Source organism: Netta rufina (assembly GCF_964035555.1).
Source record: "Netta rufina genome assembly, chromosome: 24".
NCBI classification, from domain to species: Eukaryota; Metazoa; Chordata; class Aves; order Anseriformes; family Anatidae; genus Netta; species Netta rufina.
In genome coordinates, this window is record NC_140148.1 from 2,930,169 (window position 1) to 2,952,846 (window position 22,678).

Consider the following 22,678-nt stretch of genomic DNA (forward strand, 5'->3'; position numbering starts at 1 on the left):
AGGCCTCTTCCCCCAGCAGGTCCCCAACACCCGGCCCTGACCCCACACCCAGCAGCCCCCCGGGACCCCCTGCCCTGCCCCGCTCCTGTGGCATCACGGGGCCATTCGTATTCCCATTCCTATTTCTACTTCTGTTATTTCTATTTCATTTCATTTTATGATTTTATTTCATTCTATTTTTTATTTCCATTCTATTCTATTCTATTCTATTCTATTCTATTCTATTCTATTCTATTCTATTCTATTCTATTCTATTCTATATATTTTATATTATTTATTCTATTTTATATTATTCTACTTTATATTATTATATTTCATATTATTTATTCTATTTTATATTATCTTACATTATTTATCACTTGACCTTTACAAATAAAGGCTCAACAAGCTGCTGTGACACCGCCTCCTCTTTGACCCATCCCAGGCCCCGGGGCCCCCCGCAGCCCCCCAGCCCCAGGATCTGTCCCCCCCCCCCCAGCCCCACTCCCCTTCAATTATTACATTTTTTATTTTTCAGCTCGCGGGCGGAAGGAAGGGGCCGGCCTCGGGTCCACAAGTCTTTATTAGAGCCGGGCACGGGGAGGGGGCACAATTGAGGGGGGGGCTGCGGGCACGAGCCTGGGGGGGGGCACGAGCCCAGCCCGGCCCCAAGCAGCCCCCGGGGGCAAGGTGGCAACGGCGGCGCCCGGGCCCCACCGGGCACACTCACGCACGCTTACACACTTGTGCTCACACTCATGCTCATGCTTGTGCTCATGCTCTGCTCATGCTCACACTCACGCTCATGCTCGCACTCGTGCTCTTGTTCACACTCACACTCATGTTCACACTCATGCTTACACTCATGTTCATGCTCACACTCACATGCTCACACTCTCACTCGTTCACACTCATGCTCACACTCACACCCAAATTCATGCTCACACATTATTACACACTCATGCTCACACTCACACTCACTCGTGACCAAATTCATGCTCACAGGTGCTTACATGCTCGTGTTCATGCTCACACTCACACTCACACCCTCACTCATGTTCATGCTCACACTCACACTCACACTCACACTCATGCTCACACTCATGCTCACGCTCACACTCACACTCAGCCGCAGCAGGAGCCGGGGCTGACCGCTGTGGGAATGATCCTGGTGGGACAGGGCAGGGCTGGGGGGGCACCCAGCGACCCTGAGCGCCACCAGCACCAACCCTGCCCCCCCCCCCGGCTGGTTCGGCCCCGAGCAGGGCACTAAATCAGCTCCTCGGCCGCTTGCGACGCCTCGTCCCTCCTGTCCACACGCACACGGAGCACACCCAGCCCTCCCAAATAAATTACAAACTCCCCCAGGCACTAGCACCAAATATACAGATCACTCCTCGCAGCTGCTTTTTTTTTTTTTTGGTCCTAGTTTTAAGTGCTTTTTGCATTTTTTTTTTTTTTTAAGATTTTCCTTGTGTTCTGAGCAAGCCCTACCTGCAGAAGCATCAGCATTATTATTACTATTTTTTTTTCTGTGTTTTTTTTTTTTTTTTTCCATGATTGCCTCCATCGCAAACATCTCCCCCCTTTGCTGGGCTATTTACATCCCTGCCCCCGGGGGTGCCGGTGGGAGCGGGGTGCTCCCGCTGCAGAAATGGGCAGAGAAAGGGAGGAAAACGGCTCAAAAACGGCTCCAAAACGGCTCCATGGGGCAAAAGCGGTGTCCCCGGGGGGGGCAGCGGATCTACAGGCTGGGGGGGGGGGCAGAACGAGCCCTTAGCTGGGCATCTGCACCTCGTTGTACACGTCCCTGGCCCTCCGCCTCCTCGAAGGTCACCACCGCATCGTCCGCGTCCAGCTGGGGGAGGGAGGGGGCGTCAGGGGGGGGTGGGATGGGGGGGGTGGGATGGGGATATGGGATGGGATGGGATGGGATGGGGATGGGGTTGGGGATGGGGATATGGGATGGGATGGGATGGGGTTGGGGTTGGGGATGGGGATGGGATGGGATGGGATGGGATGGGATGGGATGGGGGATGGGGGTTGGGGATGGGGATGGGATGGGATTGGATGGGATGGGATGGGATGGGATGGGATGGGATGGGATGGGATGGGATGGGATGGGGATGGGATGGGATGGGATGGGGATATGGGATGGAGATGGGATGGGGATGGGATGGGATGGGATGGGATGGGGATGGGATGGGATGGGATGGGATGGGATGGGGATGGGGATGGGGATGGGATGGGATGGGATGGGATGGGGATGGGGATGGGATGGGATGGGATGGGATGGGATGGGATGGGATGGGGATGGGGATGGGGATGGGGATGGGATGGGATGGGATGGGGATGGGGATGGGATGGGGATGACAATGAGGATGATGATGGGGACAGGTAGGTGGATGGAATGGGGATTGGGATGGTGACAGGACAGGGATGAGGATGGGGACGGGGATGAGGAGTAGGGTGGGATTTGGGATGGGGACAGGGACAAGGATGAGGCCAGGGATGGGGACAGGGACAGTGACAGGGGTGCAGAGAGGGATGGGGATGGGACAGGGATGGGGATGGAGATAGGGACAGCACGGGGACGGGGATGGGGTTGAGGATGGGGACCCATCCCGTGCCGGGGCTACGTACACATTTGAGCTCGATCTCGCGGAAGATCCTGGGCAGCAGGAAGCGGCGCAGCGGCACGGTGAGGATGAGGACGAAGGGGCAGCGCCAGCGAGGCCGGGCTGGCCTTCACCCCCCACAGCAGCGCCAGCACGAGGATCTGGGTGAGGGTGAAGAGGTGCATCCGCCACGTCTTCACCTGCGGGGACGAAAGGGGTCAGGACGGCGGGGACAAAACGGGGTCGGGGTGGTAGGGACAGCACCCAGCACCCAGCCCGGGGGGGTGGGCAGAGGGAGAGAGGAGGGCAGGAATGGTGATCCGGCATGAATAGACAGAGGAGGCTTTTTGGGGAGCCCCAACCAACAGCAGGACCAGCTCGGGGTGCCCCCAAACCCCCCCAGGTGACCCAGGGCTCGCTCACCCGGGTGACGTAGGCCTCCTTGGGGTGGTACTTGGGGGGCATCAGCAGGAGCAGGATGCGGTCGAAGAGCTGGATGCCGAAGAGCGAGGTGACCCCCATGTAGAGGAAGATGCCGAAGAGGACGGCCAGCGGGATGTACTTCAGGATGGGCTCCATCAGGATGGAGACCCCTGGGGAGGGGGGACACGGCACGGTCAGGGACCACCGCAGCGGCACAGGACGGGGGGACGGAGGGGGGGGGGGTCTCCTCTCCCCGTGCCCCCTCCCGCGCTCACCGATCAGCACGGCCACCAGCAGGCCGCTGATGCGCTGCTCCTTGACCTCCAGGATTTGGGGCTTGTCGCCCCCCGAGGAGGATTTGCTCATGACGGTGAGCGCGTTGGCGTGCGTGATGGTGCGCACGGTGGTGGCGCTGAGCCACGGCATGCCGAAGAGCGCCGCCACGCCGCCCATGGCCACGATCAGCAGCAGGTCCAGGTGGAAGCCCGAGCCCTTCACCAGCTTCCTCTCGGGTTTGCTGACGATCAGGCTGCGAGGACGGAGGGGGACGCGTTGGGTCGGGGAGGCTCCCCCCCCCGGGCGGGTCCCCTCCGTCCCCGCCCCGCCATCGAGCCCCCTTCCCCCTTGCCCTCACGTGGTGATCTGCGTCTCGAGGAAGATGAGGATGAAGACCAGCAGGGCGGGCACCACGGAGGCGAACATCATCCAGATGGGGAACGAGTTGTCCTTCCCCATGGGGTTGATAAACCAGCCCCGGGCCGTCGAGTTGGTCACCTCCAGCCCCTTGGGGACCTTCAGTTTCTGCATGGGACCACAGACGGGGGGTGAGCGGCGGGGGGCTCGAGGCACCCCACGGGCACCCAGGAGTCCTTGGCGCCCCCCTGCTTGCACCCCGGGGTCCCCCCCATTCTCCCCCGGCCCACCCAGCTCCGTGTCCCCTTGTTGGGGACAGCCGGGATCCCGTCCCCCCCCCCCGGACCTGCGTGTAGGTGTCCTTGATGAAGAAGTCAGCCAGCGCCATGATGAAGATGGAGATGGGCACCCCGAAGTCCCCGATCAGGCGCCGGACCTGCGGGGACACCGTTGCCCACGGTGAGCCCACCCACCCCCCATGCGTCCCCCTGCCCACGTTAAGCCCACCCATGCGCCCCCCATCCCCACCCGAGGGTCCCCCCTGTGTGTGTGTGTGTTTGGGGGTGTGGCGATGCCGTGCCCACGGTGTCCCCCCCAGCCCTGCAGCCCCCCCCGTGCCCACCTTGCCGGGCAGGAAGGCGCTGTTCTTGAACTTGCGGAGGAAGAGGGCGAGGAAGAAGGTGCCGGCCATCAGGACGAGGGACAGCAGAGCCGTGTTGGGCTCGGCCACGTCGGGGGAGACGGTGGCCTGCACGTTGTACACCCGCTGCAGGGGGTGCGCCCTGAAGATCTGGGCAGGGGGGAGAAGGGTCAGGGGTGGACAGGGGATGGGGCAGCACCCGAGGTGTCCCTGCGGGCACCCAGGGTGCCCCCGTCCCGCTGCGACCGACTGCAAGGGGAGGGTCCGAGCTGGGGGATGGGGGCAAAAATAGGGGGTCCCCAGCAGCTCCTGGGTGAGGGGCGCCTGCCCCAAACCCAAACCGTGGGGAGGATGGGGTGGGAAGGTGCTGGGTGAGGGGAGAAAACGCTGTGGGGCCGGCTCCATCCCTGCTGCAGTCCTTGGGCACACAGGACCCAGATGGAGACCCTCACCCCATAGCCCCCTCCCCGCTCACGGCCCCCACGCCCCTCACCGTGATGAGCTTGACGAAGGTCTCGTAGATGAAGATGAGGGAGATGAGGAAGGAGAAGATCTCCTGGGTGTAGCGGGACAGGTAGCGCACCAGGAAGCTGCCCTCGCAGGCCACCACCACCAGCACCAGCAGATGAGCCAGAAGCCGATCCACACCCGTCCCACGATGTACTCCAAGCCCTGGCCCTCGCAGAACTGGGCACGGGGGACACGGCCCCGTCAGCCCCCTGTGTCCCCCCTCCCCAGCACCACGGGGCTCTGTGGTGATCCTGCATCCCCTGGGGGTAGTGGTACCCAAGGGGGTCACCCGCTTGGCTGCACCCAAATGGCATCACCAGCACGGTGTCACCTGTGTGGTGTCACCTGCTTGGTGTCACCCCGTGTGGTGTCAACCCATGTAGCTTCCCCTATGTGGCACCATTCATGTGGGATGGCCCAGGTGGCATCCCAAAAGTGCCACCCCCCACGTGCCATCACCCCCGTGCCATCACCCACGTGGCACCCCCCTCACGGCACCACCCACGGAGCATCCCCCGTGTCACCTCACCCACGAGGCACCATCCGTGGTGGCATCACCCCTGTGCCACCCCAAAAAGCACCACCCCTGATGTGCCATCACCCCTGTGCCATCCCAAAAGCGCCATCCCAATGTGCCATGCACCCTGTGCCATCCCAAAAGCGCCATCCCTTATGTGGTGTCACCTTGTGCCATCCCCCAGGTGCCACCCCCCGGTGCAGCACCCTGGGGCGCACGGGGACACCGCGAGTGTGACAGGGGGGCAGGGGGTGCCCGCGGGCGGGGGGCAGCACCCCACCGAGAAGAAGGCTTCCTCGAAGACCAGGAGGGAGGCCCCGAAAAGCCGACGACGAGCAGGGGCTGGGCGCTGAGGAGGCTGAAGAGGACGCACTGCAGCACGCAGGTGGAGATGAGCAGCTCCGACACCCCCATCATGCCCTTGGTCTTCTCACCCTGGGGGGGGCAGAGCCGGTTGGTTCACGGTGGGGGGGGACACAGCGCCGTGTGCCCCCATCCCACACCCCTTGATGCCCCCGTGAAGAGCCCCTTGGGGACGGCACTGCAGGTGGTGGCACCTCGTGCACCCGACCGGGGGCTGTCCCCATCCCCACGCGCGTCCCCCCCCCCTTACCCAGCAAGCCTCCGAAGGTGACAGCGGGGGACAGCGCCGCGAAGTAGATGAAGATGACGGCGGCCAAGCACTGGGGCTGAGGGCGTCCTTGATGTCGCTGAGATATTTGGGGGTAGCGGCGGCGGATAGTCCCGCACCAGCCCCCCGAAGGGGGCGCCCCGTCCTGCGCAGGGGGTCGTCGTCCTCTGGCTCCTCGCTCTTGGTCCCTGGGGACACACAAGCCAGCCGTGGGGATGGGACCCAGGGGACCCAGTGGGGGGGGGGGTTCTGGGGTGTCCCCGGGACGTACACGTCTCCTTTAGGGAAGTCCCTCGGGGGTCTTCCCGGGGTGCTGGTAGCGGCGGCGGAGCAGCTGGGCGCTGCAGCGGCACCAGGCTGCGCAGGTGCTGCTCGCTGGGGGTCTCGGTGGGGGGGCAGCACGATGCTGGCCTCCAGGAAATCCTCCACCCCCTGCAGCAGGTCCTGGCGGCTCTCGGCCAGGTAGGCGTCGCGGCGGAAAACCTGCGGGGACGGCCGGGGATGGGGGTCGGCCGCCCCCGCAGCCCCTGTGGGGACGGGGCACCGTGGGGACGCAGGGGGGGGCGCGGGGATGGGGGCACGCGGGGGGCTGGGGGCATGGGGCACAGGGCCACGGGGGCATGGGGACAGAGTGGGATGGGGACAGGGGACACTGGGGACATGGGGCTTGAGGGCACTGGCACAGGGACCTGAGAATGGTGGGGACACAGGGACCTGGGGACATGGGGACAAAGCAGGATGGGGACAGGGGATACTGGGGCCACGAGGACCTGGGACACTGGGGCCTTGGGGACTTGAGAAATTGGTGACACAGGGACCTGGGGACACGGGGACACAGTGGGATGGGATATGGGACACTGGAGGATGGGGACTTGAGGGCACTGAGGCCATGGGGACCTGGGGATGTGGGGACACAGGAGCCTGGGGGACATGGGGGGGGATGGAGGCATGGGGTGATGGGGATGTGGAGGGACGTGGGGGTGTGGGGGGACATGGGGATTGTTGGGGGGACACGGGGATGTTGGGGGGACATGGGGATGTTGGGGGGACATGGGGGACACAGGGCTGTGGGAGCACACAGGGACAGGGGATGTGCTCGCTGGGACAGACGGGAATAGGGACACGAGGGCATGGGGACATGGCAATATGGGAACATGGCAATATGGGGACATGGGGGACATGGGGCCACAGGTCCTTGCACACATGGGAACGGGCAGATAATGGGGGCATGGGACCACTGGGGCACGGCAACACAGGGGACAGAGGTGCATGGGCACATGGGGACAGGGCTGCACGGGGACATGGGGACAGAGAGGGACGTGGCGGGGGGTGACAAGCCCTGCTGGAGGGTGCAGCCACCGGGCTGGGGACCCTGGGGAGCTCGGGGTGGCGGTGGTGGGGGCCGTACCCTCTCGGCCATCATGGTGGCGATGGTGCGGCCGATCTCGTGGTAGCTGACGTGGGGGCTGTCGGGGCCCAGCACCACGAAGAGGAAGCGCACGGGCAGGGGCACGTTGAGGACGGCGTCCATCGTCACCGCGTCCCGCAGGCGCACGAAGGCCAGCGTCGGCTGCTCCAGGAAGGCTGCGCAGCCTGGGGGGGGGACGGGATGGGGTCAGGGAGGGTCCTGGAACGGGGACGTGGGGCACAGGGAGACGGGGAAAGGAGCTTGGGGACATGGGGATATGGGGACGTTGGGAAATGGGGACGTGGGGGTGCAGGGACACAGTTACATGGAGGCACAGGGACACAGAGACACGGGGATGTGGGGGGACAAAGGGTTAGGACAGGGGGCACAGAGACATGGGGACACAGGGACATGGGGACACAGGGACATGGGGACACAGGGACATTGGGGCATAGGAACATAAGGGGACATAGGGATGTGAGTGGGGAACTGGGAACATGAGGATATGAGGATATGGGGACAGGGAGGCAGGGGAATGGGAGACAGGGTGACAGAGGGACAGAGGGACAGAGGGACACGGGACGGTGAGCTGCGCTGAGCAGGAGGTGGCGAGGGCTGAGGATTGGGGGGGGGGAGTAGAAAAAAGTGCAAGAAAAGCAGCAGGTGAGCAAGCAGCGCAGCAGCAAGGGGCCGGTGGCAAAGCCCCCACACACACCCTGGCCACGGGGCTGATCCTGCACCCGCAGCACCCCGGGCACTCACCCACGAGGACCAGCGTGGCCTCGGCATCATCGGGGAGCTTCTCAGAGAGCTGGGGCCCGGTCTTGGTCCCGCTCTGTTTTGGGCAGGAGAATGGCAGGAGTCAGCTGGTGGCTGTCTCTTGTGCCCCAAGCCATCCCCTGCGTGTCCCCTGCGTGTCCCCTGCGTGTCCTGCTCCATCCCTGCACGCCCGGCTCCCTCGCTGTCACCTCTGCCCCTTCCCACAGCACCTCCTCCCCAGCAGTGTGACCCCAGAAGTGCAGTGGTGTGTGTGTGTGTGTGTGTGTGTGTGTGTGCGTGCGTGCAGCTGCCTCTTCCAGCGTGCACACGTGCGTGCAAGAGTGCGCACACCAGGGCGCGAGCCACCCGCTCGCAGAGCACGGGTGTATGGTGCCCATGAGAGCCTGTGGGTGCTCTCCCTGCAGCCTGACCCCCCCCTCAGCACCCCAGGACCCCCCCCAGGACCCCCCCACACACTCGCCTGCTCGGCCCCGTCCAGCGCCCGCATCTCCATGGCCTGGTGCTCCCGCAGCAGCGGCTGCTCCGTCTCCACCGGCACCGTGCCCGAGCGCTGCAGCTGCGCCGGCGGCAGCGTCCACACCGACTCGGCCTCGCTGGGGTGCCTGCGAGCAGCCGGGGGACGGCGTGAGGTGGGACAACGCCCCCCCCAAAACCCCCCTCCCACAGCCCTTAGGGTCCCCGGCCGTACTTGTGCTGCAGCAGCAGCGTCCTCAGGAGGTCCTCCCTGTCCTGCGGCTTGATCTGCCCCTCGTAGATCATCTGGTCGATGAGCACGTGCGCCACGGCCGCCAGCGAGGTGGCCGCCACGTCGAGGAGCACGGCGCCTGCGGGGACACCACCGTCACTGCCTGACCGCCCTGGGGGTCCCCACCTGCCCCCCCCCCCAGCCCCGTTGGTGTCCCCACCTTTGGCGAGGGCGCGGTGCAGGTCCAGGAGGCTGCGGTAGGTCAGGAAGGAGACGTGGGGCTGGCCCCAGTCCCCGCCAGCCGTGAAGTTCTCCTCCAGCTGCAGCCAGTGGCCGGCCTCCATCCAGCACAGCTCCTTCTTGCTGTCCATGACCAGCTCGTGCAGCTCCGTGTAGACCTGCGGCCGCAGCCACGGGGGTGTCAGAGCCCCCCCCACATACCCCTCACCGGGGACCCCCGGGGGTCACAAAGCTGCAGCAGTGCCACCCGCCACGGATGGGACCCCCGGGTCCCGGTGTCACCGGGGTTTGACACCACCCTTGCAGCAATCTGCCCTCCCCGGGGGTGGGAATGAAGTGGGGGCGTCCCGGGGGCACAGCACCCACCTCATGGGTGTCCCACCGGGACACGAGCCGCCTGCTCCCCGCCGCCTCCAGGTCCACATCGGTCACCGACGGAGCTGCGAGCGGAGCCAGCGCCGCGTTAGCTGGTCCTGACCCCCCCTCCAGCCCCCCGGGGTCTGTCGGAGGCATCCCCCCCATCGCCCCCATCCCCAACACGCAGCTGGGGGGTGCTGGATCTGTCCCCCTGTCACCTCTGCCCTGCTGGTGCCACTCTGTCCCTGGGGACAGCGCCCGGTGCTGTCCCGCACCCCGGGGTGCACCAGGACGGGGACAGGGATGGTGACAGGGACAGTTTGTCCCCAGCCAGCACAGCCCCAAGAGCTCAGCGTCCCCCGTCCCTGTCCCCTGCCTACCTGCACCCCCTCCGCGCTCCCCGTGCGTTCCTGCCCTATAAAGCCTGGGTGGGGGCAGCGGGCCGGCCCCACGCCCTGTGTGCACCGTAAACCCCGCAGCACTTTGCCTTTGCTGACAGTAAACACCGGGACAGCCCCCGGGGGGGCAGAACGTCCCTGTCCCCGCTGCACCCGCTCTGGGGACCACCACGGTCCCCTGTATCCCCCACCAGGCCGCGGTGACACCGCAATGCCCGCATCCCGCTCTGCCGGGATGCCACCCGCACGCCAGCAGGGACGGGCGCGTGTCCCCACTGGTGTCCCCGAGGGCACGTGGGCACGCGCCGAGCTCGTCCTCGTCCCGGCCCGCTGCCACCGCCGAGCCGCCCAGCGCCAGCCGGTGTTCAGCCCTGAGTGGTTCTTGTCCTCACCCCAAACAAAGCCTTTATTTATCCTCAATCAGCGGGCGATTACGGGCAAGCGGCCGCGGTCACCCCGCGGCACGCCCCGACGCCCGGGTGACGGCCGCCTCGCGGGGCCGAGGGCGGCAGAGGGGCCGGGGGGGGGAGGGACACACACGCCGGGGCCGGGTCACTCACTCTGCCCTCCGCCACGGCGGCTGACCCGTCCCGGGGGGGCCCCGGCCGCGCGCCTCCTCCCGTCCAGGTCATAGGATCCCCGGTGGCTGGGCAAATACCGGCTGCAAAACACACACGGCGGGGACAGGCGGGTGAGCCCCGCGCGCCCGTGGGTGCCGGTGGCCTCCCGGGGCCGAGCCGCGAGTGGGACTCACCGCAGGGGCGCCAGCTCCTCGCCTCTCGCCCTCCGCGTGGCCAAAGGGGGCCCGGTGCCGCCGCCGGCCCCTGCGCAGAACGGGCGGCAGCGTTACCTCGGGTGGGCGCGGGACGGGGACAGCCACCACCCCACCCCGTGGCCAACGTCACCACCCGGCGTCACCCCATGGAGGGGACCCTGAGGGGCTGGGGACACCGAGACCTTCGGGATGCACAGCGGCAGCCGGTGGGGACCGGAGAGGAGCCACCCTGCTGCATCGAGCACAAAAACCCGGCTGCGGGCAAGGAAGAGGGGCAACGAGACCCCTCTGAACACCCCTTGCCGCCCACCCAAGGACCTTGGTGTCCCCAGGCTTGGCCATGTCTCCTGCACCCGCCGGCAACCTCCAGGGTTTCAGCAAGCCACGCTGGCACCCATGCAGTGCTGGTGCCCGTGCAACACGCCTGTGCAACGCCAGCACCCATGCAATGCTGGCATTCGTGCAACGTCGGCACCCATGCAGCGCTGGTGCCCATGCAACGCAGCCGTGCAACACTGCCCCCATGCAACTCCAGTGCCCATGCAATGCTGGCACCCATGCAACGCCTGCACCCTTGCAACGCTGGTGCCCGTGCAGTGCTGGCACCCGTGCAACACCACTGCCATGCAACGCTGGCACCCTTGCCATGCACCCGTACAACTCGAGTGCCCGTGCAACGCGCCCGCACAATGCTAGCACCCATGCTGTGACGGTGCTCATGCAACACCAGTGCCCGTGCAACACTGGCACCCGCAGAACCCCGTGCAACATGCACCCTTGAACCTGCAGTGCCCACGCCGTGCCAGCGCCCACAGGGTGCCGGTCCCCGTGCAGCCCAGGTGCCCGTGCAGCACCACTGCTCGTGCAACACCCTTCTGTGCAACGCTGCCACCTCTGCAACGCTGGTGCCCATCTGACACCGGTGCCCATGCGGTGCCACCAGCCATGCAATGCCAGTGCCGGTCCCATCGCCCCCGCCCCGCTGGCCCCCACGTAGCCCCCCCGCCAACCCCCGCGCCCCCAGCTCCCCCCTCCGCCCGTGGGTGCCACTCACTGCTCGTCTCCTCCAGCGACATCCTCGAGCCCTTGATCCCCGGGTCCTCGTAGCCCTCGGGGTCCAGGTTTCTCCGCATCAACTCTTCGGCGTCCTGCGGGGCAGAGAGCGGTGGGGGGGGCTCAGTGGGGCTGGGGAGGGGGCCGGGGCGCAGCGGCGGGGCCGGGGTCTCCCTACCTGGCCGGGCCCCTCCATGGCTCCGCGCTGCGTCCCAGCGGTCGGCCCGGCGGCGCATTAACGCCCGGGGCCGGCGCCCTGCGGGCGGTGCGGGGAGAGGAGACAGAGCGTTAGGGAGCGGAGATCGGGCCCCCCCCGTGTCCGCTTCGGGAGGTGCTGGGGGCCGGAGGGGGTCCCATGGGAGCCGGGCCCTGCCCTGCTGGTGGGAACCGATGGCAGAGCTCCGGCTGCTGCCCGCCGGGACGTGGCATCGCGCCCCGCTCCCACCCGTGCCCACGCACGAGGGACGTCCCGTGAGTGGGGTCAGGCTCCCCGGGGGGCTGTGAGCAGGGATTAGGGGCCCCGTGGGGCTGTGAGCAGGGGTCAGGGTCCCCGTGGGGCCGTGCACGTGGGTTGGGACCCACAGCCCTTCACACGTGGGGCAGGTCCCGTGTGGATGCCTGCATTTAGTGGGGACCCCAAATAGAGCCGTGGACGTGAGTGGGGGGCCCATAAGAACCCCCACCCGTGGGCGAGGCCCCCAAGGGGAGCCGTGCGTGTGGGTCGGGCCCCCCAAATCTTCATGCGTGGGGCGGGCCCCACAAGGACCCACGGGCACACGTGGATCCCCACGCAGGGGTCGGGTCCTTTATGCACCCCTGCGTGTGGCTCCGGTCCCGCGTGGGTGCCCACGCCCAGGTGGGGGTCCTGCAGGGCCCCACGCCCACGGGGGGGTGCAGCTCAGGTCCCACCCCGACCCACGCCCACGGGGGGGGTCCCGGCCCCCCCCCCGCCACCCCAGGGGACATCCGCCAGGGGGCGCCTTTCCCCACGCGCGTGGGGCACCCCCAGCCCCGGGGCACCCCCGGGAGCTCCCCCCACTTCTTCCCCCCCCACCCCACCCCAGGAGCCGCGTGGGGAGCTGGGGGGGTCCTGTCCTGGCCCCAGCACCCCCCACCCGTGGGGTACCCACGCAGGGGGACCCCTCACGCCCTCTGCTGCCCCAGCCCAGGGACCCCTCGTGGGGGGGGCGGGAGGTTGGGGGGGGTCAAGGTCAAGGTGGGGGGGTTGGGGTGGGGACAGCGGGCCCCCCAGCTCTCACCAGGGTGATGCAGGACCTCGCTCCCAGGCTGGCAGCAGCGGGGACCCCAATGGGGACACGGGGACACCGGCAGGGTCACGGGGATCCCGATGGGGACTCAGGAGCCCCAGGGGGGGACCGGGGGGGGACGGGACGGGACACACACGGAGGAGCCACCGTGGGGCTGTGGGAGCCACCCGTGGGGACACGGGAGCGGTGACGGGGTCACGGGAACCATGGCTGGCTCCGGACCCGGCCTCCTCCTTCCTGCCCCGCCTGGCCCCGCTTTGGCAGCGGCCCTGGCCCCCCAGGCCAGCCCTGGGCCCTGGGCCCCGGCCCCGCTGCCCCCCCCAGCCCCACTGCGGCCCCGAAGCCTCTTGCGTCAGCCCCGCTGCGCCCCACTGATAATGCGGCTCCGGCCCCCGCCCCGCTCCCCCCGCTGCCCCCCTGCTCCTGCGCATGGCCCCCGGGGGCCAGGCAGCGCCCCGAGACCGGGGTGAGGGGCTGGGGGGTGCCGGGCAGCCTGGTCACCCCCCCCCGGGGGTCTGCACCTGCTGTGGGGTGCTTGGCAAGGAGGCAACCCATGTCTCCTGCTTGGGTGTGCAATGGGGAGCCCATGAGTTCTATATGGGTGTGCAAAAGGAAGCCCATACATCCTATATGGGTGAGCAATGGGGATCCCATACATCCTGCATGGGTTTGCAATGGGGAGCCCATATATCCTGCATGGGTGTGCAACAGGGCACCCATCTAGCCTGCATGGGTGTGCAATGGGGTGCCCATATATCCTATATGGGTGTGCAATGGGGAGCCCATACATCCTATATGGGTGTGCAATGGGACACCCATACCTCCTGCATGGGTGTGCAACGGGGTGCGCACACCTCAACCACGAGCACTGGTGCTGGGTACAGCCCCCTACACCCCACACCCTGTGCTCAGCACGGAGCCCCCGCCAGGCACCCCACTGCACGCTGTAGAGCCCAAATCTGCCGCCCCGCAGAGCTGGCGTGCCCAGCATGGAGCCCGTACCTCCCGAAGGACACCCCACACACCCATCTTGGTGCCCACACCATAATTCCCAAAGCACTCACCCCATGCACCCAACGAGGCCCCCATAGGTCCTGAAGCACAAACCCCATGCACCCATCACAGCGCGGGACCTATGGACCCCATACACCCCGCCACCCCACTGCCAAACCCTCCTGACCCTACCCCGCACCCTACAGGGCTGTATGCCCCCACATGGGCATCCTTGGGTGCTCCCACCCGCCCCATCCCCACCACCCCCCTTACATCCAGGGACCCCGCGGTGCCCCCCGCCCCGAGACCCCACACCGACCTTTGGGGTGGTTCGGGGACGCCGCTGCCGTCGCCGCCAGCCCCCGGCTCTACGGTGGAAGAGCCGCGCGCCGCCGGGGCAGGCACCCAAATGCCCTGAGTCACGCTCACCTCCTAATCTGCCCCCCACCGCTACCCCCCCCGGCTCGCCCGGCCCCCCCCGGCCCCGTAAACAAGGTTATCGGGGTGCAACATCTTGCGCCTCGGCGGCTGCGCCCGGCCCCAACCCGCGGTGCTGCCCCACGCTGCCCGGCCCCGCTCCGGCCACCCCGCAATCCCACAGCTGCTATCGGGGTTTTGGGCTCCGGGTTTCCCTCGGGGAATCCCCGGGAATCCTCTCCCCTCCTTGGGCTTGGGGTTTTCTCTTTTTTTTATTTATTTTTTTTTAATTATTTAAAAAAAAATGGGGTTCCCCCAAGCTGGGGAGGCACGAGGCGCTGCGGGGCCCACGGGTGGCGGGGGGATGCACCCATCCTGGGGTGTCCTGGAGGCTGGGTGCACCCTGTGTGTGTGTGTGCACGCCTGTGTGCACCTCGTGTGCGTGCAAACGGGTGCAGAGGTCTGCGTGTGCACGCACGAACCTTTGCACTCGTGTGTGCACACAAAGGCGTGCATGCACCTGTGCACGAGCGCGTGAATGCGTGCAGGTTTCTAAGTGCCCGTGTGCGTGCACGTGTTAGTGCAGGTGTGTCTGCACGCGTGTGCACACGTACACACGTGTGTGTGCATGCACACGTGGGGCTGCACGCTGAGAGGCCAGGCTGCTCCCTCACGCAGGGTGCAGGGAAGGGGAGAAAGGTGAGCCGGGCGCGCCTTGCACGCGCACACGCACACACACACGTGAGCACACGCATGCACACACACATGCACACGCATGCACACGCGTGCACATGTGTTCACGCACTCATCCCAGCTCGGGGACCCTCACGGGGCCATGGGGACGGCACCCGGGGGGCTGCTGGCCCCGCTGGGGCTCGGTGCCGGGAGGGGCGCAGCCTGGGTGCGCTGATAACAGCCCCCACCTTATCAGGGTGACACCGAGGGTTCCCCCCCCACTTCCCCCCCCCCGCAGGTTTTGGGGTCCCAGGAACCCCACTGAGAGCTGTGTGGGGGATGAGGAGTTTTTGCCACCCCCCCCGGTGTCTGGGGGGGGCACATCCCCAGGGACACCCCCTTGGGGTGACGCTGATTTATTTGGGTGCTTTTTTTTGGGGGGGGGGGAATGGGTGCAGCACCCCCCTTGCTTTCCCTGTTGTACCCCTGGGGAAACTGAGGCATGGGGCAAGGGGGGGGGGCAAAGGGGTGTCGTCCCCCCCCCCACTGCCCATTTGGGGGTGGGGCATGCGGGGAGGGTGATGATGGGGGGGGATGAAGTTCATGGGGTGGTTTGGGGGGGGGGATGTTTGTGGGGTGGTGACGCTTATGGGGTGGGGCATGGGAGGGGGTGTTCATGGGGGGGGATGCTCGTGGGGGGGGGTGAATATTATGGGGGGGAGCATAATGGGGGGGTCACCACGGGGGCAGAGCATCATGGGGGGGGGTGAGAATGATGGGGGGGGCATCGCTGGGGGGGGAGCACCATCAAGGGGGGGCAGCATGGGGGGGGGGCACGTTCATGGCAGGGCATGGTGGGGGGGGGATGCTTAACGGGGGGGGATGCTTAATTGTGGGGGTGCTCATGGGGGGAATATTTACGGGGGGTGCTCGTGGGGGTGCTCACGGGGAGGATGCTCGGGGGGGGATTCTTATGGGAGGGGGATGCTCAGGGGGGAGATGCTCTTGGGGGGGGGATGCTCATGGGGGGGGTTGCTTATGGGGGGGTGCTTAATTGGGGATGATGCTCATGGGGGGGGGATGCTTATAGGGGGGTGCTCATGGGGGGGGTGCTTATGGGGGGGTACTCATGGGGGGATGCTGATGGGGGGGGGATGCTCATGGGGGGGTGATCTTGGGGGGGGATGCTTAATTGCGGAGGATGCTCCTGGGGGGGCATGCTTCTGGGGGGGGGCGATGCAGACGAGGTGGTGCCCCCCCCCATATAACACCCCCCCCATTCCCCCCCCTTCTTCCCCCCAATCCCCACGGGGGCTGATTTCGGGGAGGCCCCATCCCGGCTCGTGGTGGGGGGGTGGGAAAAAAAAAAAAGGGGGGGGTGTCAGGAGAGAGGAGGGGGGGGCCGCGGCGGCGCGGGGGCCGCGGGGAGGGGGCCGCGGGCCCTGGCGGCTTCGCCCCGCTCTGGATGGCAGCGAGCTGCGTCCAGGCTGCCATGGCTCTGGGGCTCTCCTCCAAGAAGGCGTCCTCCAGAAACATCGCCGTGGAGAGGAAAAACCTCATCACCGTCTGCAGGTGGGGGCCTTTTGGGGTGGGGGGGCAGGGGCACAAATCCCCGGGGTGGGGGGGACCCCGAAATATAGCCGGGGAGGGGGGGGGGATGGTGATGGATGGAGGGATGGAGGGATGGATGGAGGACCCCCGGTGGAGGGGATGGAGGGGAAGGAAGGGGGGTGAAGGGGGTGGGGGGGTGGGTTGAGCCCCCCCCCCCCGCAGCCCCTTAAAGACGGGGGGGGGATTTTTTTTCTCATTGCCGGTGTTGGTTTTATACTGGGGGGGGTTGGGGAAGGGTTGGGGATGGGGAGAGGGGGAAGGATGAGGCTGGGATGGAGCCCGGGGGGGCTGGGGGGGGCACATGGGGGGTGTGGGGGGGGCACACAGAAGGCCGGAGGCTTCTGGGGGGGGTAACGTGGGGGGCGGATGGGGGGGGCACAACAACAAGACGGGGGCTGCAGGCGGCGGGGGCGGCAATGGGGAGGCCGCAGAGGCTGGGGATGGGGGGGGAGGCCCTGGGGGGGGGGTGAGGGATGGGGGGGGGGCACCGGGGACCCCCCCCCCGTGTGGTGTGGGGCCGAGGAAGTGACGTCAGGCCGCGGGCCAGGCGGGATGCGGGGCTGGGGGAGCGGGGATGGAGGATGCGGGTTGCCATGGCGACGCCGGCTGGATGGGGGGGGGGGAGATGGGGATGGGGTCTGGGGACCTTGGGGAGGGGGCACAGAGATGGGGGGGCCCTGCAGGTGGTGGGGATGGTTGGGGGGGGGGCACCCGGGTTTGGGGTCACCCTGCCCCGTGCCCCCCTGGTGCTGATGTTGGGGGCTGGGGAGCCCCCAAAACCCCTCACAACACCGGGGGGGGCACCTCCATCCCCCCCCATACCACGGAGACCCCCTGCACCCCCCCAGGTCACACAGGACACCCCCCCACACCATGACACCCAGACGAGGGGGGGGGGTCTCCACCTTGATGGCCACACCACGGGTTCCCCACATCCCCCTATCCATCCCCCTCCATCCCCCTCCATCCCCCCATCCACCCCCCCCAGGCTCTCCCACCCCCTGCCCCCCCCCGGCGTTGCCCCCCCTGCATCCTCCCCATTCCCCGGCCTTTACGGGCCCGATCCTGCGGCCAAGCGGCCGGCGGAAGGGGAAGCCATCACCGCCCGCGCGCGGCCGGGGAGGAAGGGGGCCTTTGTTCGCCCTTCCTGGCCGCTCGCGCCCAGGGGCAGCGGCGGCCGCCCCGCGGGGTCCCCGGGGACCTGGGGACGAGGAGATGGAGCCCGCGCGTCCTGCAGGGCTTGGCAGGGATGGGACGGGGCCGTCCGACCCCCCCCCCGGGTGTCCCCTCCCCGCTGCAGGTGGATGTGGTGCGGGGATTGGGGTGAATGTGGTGTGCCCAGAGCCATCGGTTGGGTTTTGGGTGCCGTCGGTTGGGTTTTGGGTGCCATCAGTTGGGTTTTGGGTGCTATTGGTTGGGTTTTGGGTGCCATCAGTTAGGTTTTGTGTGCTTGAACCAAAACAGAGACAGCCAGCACCGCACCTGTGCCCACGCAGAGATGTGAGCCCCGTTTTGGGGAGGAATCATTGGAATAAAGGGCTTTTTGGGGCTGAAAACGCGTGGCCTGGCAGGGCACCGGGGGAGTTTTAGTCCCGCTGCAGCCCCGTCCCCCTCCCGCCCCGTGACACCCCCTTTGTGCCCCCCCCGCCAGGTTCTCGGTGAAGACCCTGCTGGAGAAGTACACGGCGGAGCCCATCGACGACTCCTCCGAGGAGTTCGTCAACTTCGCCGCCATCCTCGAGCAGATCCTCAGCCACCGCTTTAAAGGTAGCGCGGGGACCCCCGCACAGCCCCGGCCCCGGCCTCGTCCCCGTGCCAAGCGCCGGGTGGGGACAGGGGACACGCGGCCGTCGTGTGCTGGGTTTGGGGCTCGGGGTCGCTGGGGCCGGGTGTGTGGGTGCAGCAGCCCCGAATCGTCCCCGTGCCCCCCAGGCCCCGTCAGCTGGTTCAGCTCGGATGGGCAGCGCGGCTTCTGGGACTACATCCGGCTGGCCTGCAGCAAGGTCCCCAACAACTGCGTCAGCAGCATCGAGAACATGGAGAACATCAGCACCTCCAGGGCCAAGGTCAGCACCGGGACAGCCCCAGCCCTGGCCCTGTCCCCAACTCAATTCCTATCCCCATCCCATCCCATCCCATCCCATCCCATCCCATCCCATCCCATCCCATCCCCACCCTATTCCCATCTCTGCCTCCATCCCTTCCCTGGCCCCATTCCCAGTTCTGATCTTTGGCCCCATTTCTATCCACGTCCTGGCCATGGCCCCATCCCTATCTCCTGTCTCTGTCCCCATCTTTGTTGCCATCCTCTCTGTCCCCATCCCTATCCCCATCCCCATCCCCATCCCCAACCCATCCCATCCCCATCCCTATCCCTATCCCTATCCCATCCCCATCCCATCACCACCCCTGTCCTCATCCTATTCCTGTCTTCATCCCATCCCATCCCATCCCATCCCATCCCATCCCATCCCATCCCATCCCCATGCCCAACCCATCCCCATCCCCATCCCCATCCCCATCCCCATCCCCATCCCCTCTCCCTGCCCTCCCGCAGCCCCATCTCCCCCCCAGCACGAATTCACCAGGAGGGCCTCCCTGGGCTGAAAGCAGAGCGGGGACCACCTCTGCCCCCCAGGACGAGGTGGGGGGGGGCACGGAGCAGGGTTTGGGGGCACGGTGCAGCAGCACCCCGCTCAGGGCTGCCTTGCAGGGCCGGGCGTGGATCCGCGTGGCGCTGATGGAGAAGCGCATGTCCGAGTACATCTCCACCGCCCTGCGCGACACGCGGACCACCAGGTGAGCGCCGCACCTGGGGTGGGCACAACGAGGAATTTTTGGGGTTCCCCCCCCCTTTTTTTCCTCCCCCCACTTACCCTCCCATCCTCTGGTCCCCGCAGGCGCTTTTACGACGACGGGGCCATCATGCTGCGGGAGGAGTCCACGGTGCTCACCGGGATGCTCATCGGGCTCGGCGCCATCGACTTCAGGTAGGACACAGGCAGGAGGCCACGATGCCCCCCCCCAGTGCCCCTGCGCCCCCCCCCAGGGCTCCCCTCACCCTCTGCTTTCCCCCCACGCCCCCCTCCTGGCCCAGCTTCTGCCTGAAGGGCGAAGTGATGGACGGCAAGACGCCGGTGGTCATCGACTACACGCCCTACCTGAAGTTCACGCAGAGGTAAGAGCAGCCCCTGCCCCTCTCCGTGGTCCCCCTGCCCCGTGCCCACCCCCCTGAGCCCCCCGTGTGTCGTGTCCCCCCCCCCTCCCAGCTACGACTACCTGAGTGAGGAAGAGGAGCGGGGCAGCGTGGAGAGCAGCACGAGCGAGGACAGCTCCCCCGACCACCCCTACCTGCCGCTGGTCACCGACGAGGACAGCTGGTACAACAAGTGGCGCAAGATGGAGCAGAAATTCCGCATCGTTTACGCCCAAAAGGTACCGGGGAGGAGGAGAGGGGATGGGGACGGGGGGGGATGGGGGTCACGGATGGGGTCGGATGGGTCCCGATCCTTGTGGGACGCTCTGAGATGGATGGGTCCTGATCCATGCGGGATGCTCTGAGCACCCCTGGCATGGCACTGGGAGGGTCCCGGTCCTTATGGGATCTGAGCACCCCCGGCACAGCACTGGGTGGGTCCCAATCCTTATGGGACACTCTGAGGTGGATGGGTCCTGATCCATGCAGGATGCTCTGAGCACCCCTGGCATGGCACTGGGTGGGTCCTGATCCTTATGGGGTCTGAGCACCTCCAGCACAGTGCTGGGTGGGGTCCCGATCCTTATGGGGTCCAAGCACCCCTGGCATGGCGCTGGGTGGGTCCTGATCCTTATGGGGTCTGAGCACCCCCGGCACGGTGCTGGGGGCCTCACAGCGCCACTGACGGTGGCCTCGCGCAGGGGTACCTGGAGGAGCTGGTGCGGCTGCGGGAGTCGCAACTGAAGGACCTGGAGGCGGAGAACAAGCGGCTGAAGCTGCGGCTGGAGGAGGTGATGGTGCAGAACCAGCTGGAGAAGAGGGAGCTGGAGGGCGTCATCCTGGAGCTGCAGGAGCAGCTGTGAGTGCGGCCCCATACCGGCCCCATACTGGCCCCATACTGGCCCCATACCGGCCCCATACTGGACCCCAAGCTGCTGCTGGGTCTGGCCCCACGGGATCTGGGTGGGTGGTGGGGACTTGGCATCCTGTATGATGCCAGACACTGGGTGCTCCACGAGCCCTGGGGGATGTGGTGGGTCCCCAGTGCCCTATATGTTCTGTAGGACATGGTGAGTGCACTGTGTTCATATGTTCTGTAGGACATGGGGGGTTCCCAGTACCCTATGTGTGCTGTAGGACATGGTGGGTCCCCAGTGTCCCATATGCCCCATAGGACATGGTGAGTCCACAGTGCTCCATATGTTCTATAGGACGAGGTGTGTCCCTAGTGCCCTATATGTCCTGTGGGACGTGGGGAGTGCACTGTGCTGCATGTGTCCTGTAGGATGTGGTGGGTTCTCAGTGCTCCATATGTCCTGTAGGACACGGTGGGTCCTTAATGCCCTATATGTCCTGTACGACATGGTAGACCCCCAGTGTCCCATACATCCTATAGGAAGTGCTAGGTCCCTAGTGCCCTATATGTCCTCTAGGACATGATAGATCCCTGGTGTCCCATACGTCCTGTAGGACATGGTAGATCCCCAGCATCCCATACATCCTGTAGGACATGGTTGGTCTGTAGTGCTCCATACATCCTGTAGGATGCGGTAGATCTCCAGTGTCCCATATACATCTTATAGGACATGGTGGGTACCCAGTGCTCCATGTATCCTGTAGGACATGGTGGCTCCCCAGTGCTCCCTACATTTTGTAGGATGTAGTGGGTCCCTAGTGCTCTGTATGTCCTGTAGGACATGGTAGGTCTCCAGTGCCCCATACACCCTGTAGGACATGGAGGGTCCCTAGTGCCCCATACAGCTTATAGGACATGGAGTGTCCCTAGTCCCCCATACATCCTGTAGGATGTGGTGAGTCCACAGTGCCCTATATGTCTTGTAGGGCATGGAGTGTCCCTAGTGCTCCATACACCCTGTAGGACGTGGTGAGTCCACAGTGCCCTATATACCCTGTAGGACATGGAGAGTCCCTAGTGCCCCATACAGCTTATAGGACACGGTGTGCCCCCAGTGCCCCGTATACCCCATGGGACCCGATGGGTGGTGGGTGCCCGGCGCCTGCAGCTGCCCCGTGCGCTGAGCGCCCGCGTGTGCCGCAGGACGGGGCTGATCCCCTGCGAGAACACGCAGCTGGCGCAGCTCTCCAAGGAGATGGTGACCCCCCTGGTCAACCAGTGGCCCTCGCTGGGGACGCTCAACGGCAACGAGAGCGGCTCGGACGGCAAGCTCTACAGGAGGTAACCCCCGGGGGGGGTGTAGGGAGGGGGGGGGGGGGCAGAGCCGCCCGACCCGCGCCCCAAAACGGCCCCGGGGAGGGGGGGGGACGGGGGCTGAGCGCCGTCCCTCCGCAGGCACAGCTTCGTGAGCACCGACCAGCTCTCGGCCGAGAACAGCCTCAGCTCCGACTCCCAGCGCCTGGGCGAGGGCAAGCGCGAAGGCGAGCCCTGGGGGCCCTTGGGTAAGACCCCCCCCCCCCCCGCCCTTCGCCCACCCCCATGGGGTGCTGCACGGGGCCCCTCCTGCCCTTCACACCCCCCCCAAGCTAGGGACGTTGCCCACACAGCCCCGGGGTCCCCAGGCCATCCGCGGCGCAGCCCGGCGATCCCAAAGGGGTGCTCCCCGTCCCCGTCCCCATCCCCGTCGCCACCCGCAGCCCCCCGCGACGCCCGCTCTGTGCCCCCCCAGGGAAGGACCCCACGCCCTCCATGCTGGGGCTCTGCGGCTCCCTGGCCTCCCTGCCCAGCTGCAAGTCCCTGGCCAGCCTCAAGTCCAACGAGTGCCTGGTGAGCGACAGCAACGAAGCCAGCCCGACCCGCAGCCCCAGCTGAGACCCCCGGCCCCCTCGCCCAGCGCCGCCGCCGCCGCCGAGGACTGACCTCGTCCCCCTCCACCCTGGGACCGACGGAGGACC

General features: G+C 66.5%; 3 protein-coding genes across 3 annotated transcripts in view; 1 reads left to right on the forward strand and 2 right to left on the reverse strand.

Moving 5' to 3' along the window:
* LSM12 (LSM12 homolog) overlaps nt 1–94 on the reverse strand; it is a gene marked incomplete at its 5' end in the record, with an annotated part of 3,338 nt that extends 3,244 nt beyond the window's left edge. Inside the window, one exon of the mRNA XM_084301124.1 lies at nt 49–94. Within this exon, the coding sequence (XP_084157250.1) occupies nt 49–94 (46 nt within the window). The remainder of the gene's footprint in view (nt 1–48) is intronic.
* A 1,523-nt stretch (nt 95–1,617) lies between these two features.
* Nucleotides 1,618–14,307, reverse strand: SLC4A1 (solute carrier family 4 member 1 (Diego blood group)). Its single transcript, XM_084301211.1, is given in 31 exon segments — nt 1,618–1,791; nt 1,793–1,837; nt 2,623–2,700; nt 2,702–2,797; nt 3,021–3,190; nt 3,296–3,549; nt 3,655–3,821; nt 4,000–4,089; nt 4,276–4,443; nt 4,787–4,920; nt 4,923–4,980; nt 5,601–5,630; nt 5,633–5,755; nt 5,935–6,011; nt 6,014–6,044; nt 6,046–6,060; nt 6,062–6,085; nt 6,087–6,139; nt 6,223–6,346; nt 6,348–6,434; nt 7,360–7,544; nt 8,122–8,194; nt 8,600–8,741; nt 8,828–8,963; nt 9,045–9,222; nt 9,431–9,504; nt 10,380–10,480; nt 10,574–10,643; nt 11,649–11,742; nt 11,826–11,903; nt 14,228–14,307. Coding segments are annotated over 30 exon segments (2,931 nt in total). The 5' UTR covers nt 11,844–11,903; nt 14,228–14,307; the 3' UTR covers nt 1,618–1,755.
* A 2,140-nt stretch (nt 14,308–16,447) lies between these two features.
* RUNDC3A (RUN domain containing 3A) lies at nt 16,448–22,595 on the forward strand (the record flags this gene model as incomplete). The annotated part of the gene is made up of 11 exons (XM_084301194.1): nt 16,448–16,572; nt 18,263–18,378; nt 18,544–18,677; nt 19,325–19,410; nt 19,512–19,601; nt 19,709–19,789; nt 19,881–20,046; nt 20,509–20,666; nt 21,867–22,004; nt 22,119–22,225; nt 22,453–22,595. Exons 1-11 carry the CDS (start codon nt 16,466–16,468, stop codon nt 22,593–22,595), a joined length of 1,326 nt encoding a protein of 441 aa, XP_084157320.1. The 5' UTR covers nt 16,448–16,465.
* Nucleotides 22,596–22,678: the final 83 nt, after the last annotated feature.